This window comes from Drosophila ficusphila, unplaced genomic scaffold (assembly GCF_018152265.1).
Source record: "Drosophila ficusphila isolate 14025-0441.05 unplaced genomic scaffold, ASM1815226v1 contig_561, whole genome shotgun sequence".
Taxonomy (NCBI): domain Eukaryota; kingdom Metazoa; phylum Arthropoda; class Insecta; order Diptera; family Drosophilidae; genus Drosophila; species Drosophila ficusphila.
Window position 1 is genome coordinate 18,699 of NW_025064489.1, and position 5,063 is coordinate 23,761.

Consider the following 5,063-nt stretch of genomic DNA (forward strand, 5'->3'; position numbering starts at 1 on the left):
AACAGCATACTGAAGTTAAGAAAAGCATTCACACAGCTATAAAATCTAGGTTTAATAGCAATGACTACATGGCAAATTTCTGCATACTCAAAACAATTTCAGGATATCAGCCAAATCAAGCAATAGAAATTCAGGGCTGGGATATACCATCAAATATTAACTTGGCAGACCCGCAGTTCTATAAGCCACAAAGGGTAGACATACTAATAGGAGCAGAATCGTTTTTCGAGTTAATGGCGGTTGGACAAATTAAGAAAAGCCCTGAGCATCCCACACTGCAAAAAACCTTGTTAGGATGGATTGTGTCTGGACGATATCGGTGTCCCAAAACACCAGTTGGGCCAATTGTTAACAGTTTTAAATGTCAGGAAGAAAGTTTAAGTAGCATAAACGACACACTACAAAAGTTTTGGGATTTAGAAGAGATGCCTTTAAGAAATTGCCAAGCACGTTACACAGAGGAACAACAAATGTGTGAGAAATCTTTTATTGAAAATGTCCAAATTTTGTCAGATGGAAGATTTGAAGTTAAACTTCCATTTAAAAAAGAACCTAGTTCCTTAGGATCCTCATTTGAAGTTGCCAAACGTAGATTCCTTTCATTGGAACGAAGATTATTACGAGACTCGAATTTAAAGAAAATGTATATTGATTTTATGGAGGAATATCTCGCTTTGGGGCATATGTCACCAATTGATTATGGGGTCCCGACTCCTCCACACTATTTCATTCCGCATCAGTGTGTAGTGCGCCCTCAAAATACAACTACTAAGCTTAGAGTTGTCTTTGATGCTTCAAGTCGTACAACTACACAAGTTGCGTTAAATGACATATTGATGGAGGCCCAACCATTCAAGAGGAGCTGTTTTCCACTTTGTTGCGATTTCGCTTCCATAAATACGCATTAACTGCGGACATTACGAAGATGTATCGCCAAATAAGCATACATGAAGATGATCGGATTTACCAGCTCATAGTGTGGAGAAGAAGTCCTTCTGAGCCATTGCAAATGTGTCGCCTCAACACGGTTACTTATGGAACCGCGTCTGCACCATTTTTGGCCATAAGATGTTTGATGCGGCTAGCTGAGATGCAAAGGTCGTCTAACCCAGCAGCAGCAGCAGTGATTCAGAAGGATTTCTATGTCGACGACTTGTTAACTGGTGCTGGAAGTATACAGGATTAAAAAACGATACAACGGGATGTAATATCAATCCTTCATGGGGCCGGGATGAAGCTCGCCAAATGGTATTCCAATTGTGCGGAGCTATGTACTTCCGAGAGCACAGACAAGTCGTTGGCAGTAGCCGAATCGGATCCAACAAAAACTTTAGGAATAAGATGGTTTCCCAAAGAAGATGAATTTCATTTCCAGTTAGAGGATTCATTTCAAGATCTTCGTGCTACAAAACGCAATATTTTGTCTGTGTCAGCTAGGTTATTTGATCCCCTTGGTCTTCTATGTCCCTTAGTGACAAAAGTTAAAATTCTACTGCAGGAGCTATGGATGGAAAAGTTAGATTTGGATGAGTCGGTACCACTGAGGTTACATACAAGCTGGGAGGAATTTAAAGTTAATTTGTTGCACCTCCATCAGTTAAGGATTCCCAGATATTTAAAAACTTCACTATCTCAACCAATTCAACTGCACGTATTCGCCGATGCCTCAATTAAAGCTTATGGTGCTTGTATATATGTTCGTACAAGCACAGCTGATGGAATTAAAGCCATGTTGTTAACGGCAAAATCCAAGGTAGCCCCTTTAAAAACAAGGTCACTTCCCCGTCTTGAACTTTGTGCGGCTCATGTTGCAGCTGATCTGTTAAATAAAATCAGGCCTATAGTATCAAGCCCAATTGAAAAAGTAACGTTCTGGTCGGATTCGGAAATAGTCCTTCATTGGGTGAAGACTCATCCGTCGAGTTTATCAGTTTTCGTAGGAAACCGAATAGCTGAGATTCAGGATTGGAGCAAAGGCTCAATTTGGCGTCATGTTCCGACAAAGCAAAATCCGGCAGACATTGTATCGAGAGGAGCATCAGTCGAGGAACTCAAGGATTTTATGTGGTTCAACGGTCCAACATTTTTAACTGAACCAGAAGATAAATGGCCTATTAATAGTCATTTTGAACTATCGCAAGGTATGCAAGAGTTGGAAATTAGAAAATCAGCTCTTGTCTGTGCAGAACCACGCATGCAAAGTGATCTTTTAGAATACATAGAAAAACAGTCGTCATACATTAAGACAGTAAGGGTCATTTGATATGTACTTCGTTTTATAAGAGGATGTCGAAAAGCGGCTCGTGAGGCGAATATACTGCTCACAGCAGCTGGGCTGAAAATGGCATTTGACAAAATTATTCAGGTTGTGCAGGACTTCGAGTATGCAGAAGTCATTGATAAAATTCGCAAGAAGTCATTACTCGCGCCAAATTTGCAGAAGTTGTGCCCGTTTTTGCAAGAAGTCAAGCTAGAAAAGTTGACATTTAGCTTGGTGAGAGTCGGCGGGCGAATGTTGCAAGCCGATATTCCATTTGACGCGAAATTTCCGTGCTTACTCAGCAAACAGTCGCAGTTCTTAAAGAATTACGTTGAACATTTGCACAGAAGGAATTTCCATGTCGGCGCGCAAGCCTTAGGCAGTCTTCTCAATGAGCGGATATGGGTGGTTAATGCTCGGGAGATATGTAAAAAAGTTGTTCGCCAATGTTTGCACTGCTTTCGATACAAACCGAAGCTGCTTTCACAAATAATGGGGCAGTTGCCTGCTGATAGACTAAGATCAGCTCGTCCCTTTACAGTGTGTGGAGTAGATTTTTGTGGGCCAATCATGACCACTTTGAAGATCCGAGGGAAGCAACCATATAAGTCCTATGTCGCTGTATTTGTGTGTTTTGCGTCCAAAGCTGTTCATCTTGAACTTGTTAGCGACTTGTCAACTGATACCTTTTTATCATGTTTCCAAAGGTTTGTCGGCCGGAGAGGACTTCCGAAGACGGTGCACTGCGACAACGGCACGAATTTCGTGGGCGCGAGCAATCGCATGAAGGAGTTCGGCGAGAGGCTGAAAGCAGAGTTGACCGGCGTCCAACGCTACGCTTCCGAAGAAGGAGTCTCCTTTGCATTCATACCGCCCAGGGCTCCTCACTTCGGAGGCCTATGGGAGGGCGCTGTGAAGTCTGCGAAAGGCCTACTCCTACGGACGGCAGGTCGCGCTTTGCTCACCGCGGACGAGTTAACAACGTTCCTCGTAGGCGTGGAGGCAACCCTCAATTCAAGGCCAATCGGCCCACTCAGCCAGGACCCCAACGATGGACAAGCGCTGACGCCAGCGCACCTGCTGATCGGCGGTCCGCTGAAGGCCCCACCGGAGGAGGAGGCGCCCGAAAAATAAGTTGCTTGCGTCGATGGCAGCTTGTATGCTCGCTCAAGCAAGAGTTATCGTCGGAGCCTGCTGGTTCGCTCGAAGTGGACCAAGGAGTACCCGGACGTCAGGGTGGGCCAATTGGTGCTCGTGGCCGAGGACAACTGCCCGCCACAGAGGTGGCTGGTGAGTCGGATAACCGCCGTACACGCAGGGGTGGACGGAAAGGTCAGGGTCGTCGACCTGAAAACCAGCAACGGCGACATTAAAAGGGCCATCCACAAATTGGCACCCCTTCCCATCGAATGAAGTAGAGGAGGTGCTCAACGCGGGCGGTGTTGGCTGATTTCAGCCCTTTACTTAAGTTAGAATACCATAAGAAAATATGTATATAATAAACTTGTCATATTCCCGTGTTGAATTCGTGTCATTTGTTCTTAAATTTGGCAGTGTTAAATATTCGTCTCACAAAAACTATTGTGAATCTTCATGTAACAATGTTTATTTCCACATATTTCATTTGGTGTCGATAAGAAGTGTTGAGTTAAGTAAGCGGAGAACGGGCGTTTTTGTTATGTCATTACATGGTTTGTCAGACATAGTGAGTTTGTGTTTTGTTTTTGTTGAACTATTTAACAAGTGCTACAACTAAGTTTATTTTTGTTTTATTCCTTTATTCATCCAACAAGGATAATTAATGCAAGTTTGATTAAAATTTTTTTTTTATGGACTATTTAATTTCGTGTACTCTTCGCAATGTCGAACCCGATCATCATTAGCTGAGATAAGGGCAACAAGGCCGTTTTAAGAGTCACGACTTGCGTAGGCACTGCTTTGTCAACATATCCTCTCTGTATACCCCAATTTGCAATGCAGTTGAATTGCTATTTTAGTGGCAATGATTGTTAGGCCACGAATGGGTTTTTTCTATATAACTTGAGTAGGGACAGCTTTGTCTACATTTCTAAATAGGTTTTTTCGCATAACTTGAGTAGATTTTTTTGTAATAACATAATCACGAGTTTCAAAGTTAGGTCTTTATTAAGTCTTTATTTAATGAATTTTTATAAGTGGGAACAGCTACGAGTTCCCGTGCGATCATCATAGATTGGAACTTCGTGAGGGTTTCTTATGTTAAGACCCATTCCACCGGCTGTTTTTATTAAATTCTGAAGTAAAGTTTTTAGACTTTCTGTGGTCTCTGAATTGTCGAGATACATGTGCCGATCTTTTCATACAATTTTCTATGGTTTTATTATTCGGCCTTGTACTTCTGTAAGTTTGGTTTGATTATTTTGATATCAACAAGGGCTGATTATGGTCCCGTGTGCGTATGTTATATCTGGTTTGATTATTTTGATATCAAGAAGGGATGATTATGGTCCAGTGTGCGTATGTTATATCTGTTCTGATAGTAGTCCACAAAACTGATATTTTGATAGTTGTTTTTTTTCTCTGGGGAAATGATAGCCCAACGTTCAATCCCATTACTAGGAGTGGTGAGCATTTTTGTGTTTCCTCGTTACCTGCTGGCCTAGAGACCCAGCCGGTAACAACAGTTGAATATTGAAAAAACATAAGTTAATTTCCAAGACATTGAATTTTTTTATCAAGACGTGATTTTTGTTTCACGCAAAATTGTGTTTCATGTAAGGAAGCTCCTCAAATACAAGGAAGTTCCTCTGGTCATTGAGCTTGC

General features: G+C 42.1%; 1 protein-coding gene across 1 annotated transcript; it reads left to right on the top strand.

The window, feature by feature from the left end:
* The first annotated feature begins 2,873 nt into the window (after nucleotides 1-2,873).
* Nucleotides 2,874-3,394, top strand: LOC122320468. The gene is made up of 2 exons (XM_043208578.1): nucleotides 2,874-2,887; nucleotides 2,968-3,394. Exons 1-2 carry the CDS (start codon nucleotides 2,874-2,876, stop codon nucleotides 3,392-3,394), a joined length of 441 nt encoding a protein of 146 aa, XP_043064513.1.
* The last annotated feature ends 1,669 nt before the right edge of the window (nucleotides 3,395-5,063 follow it).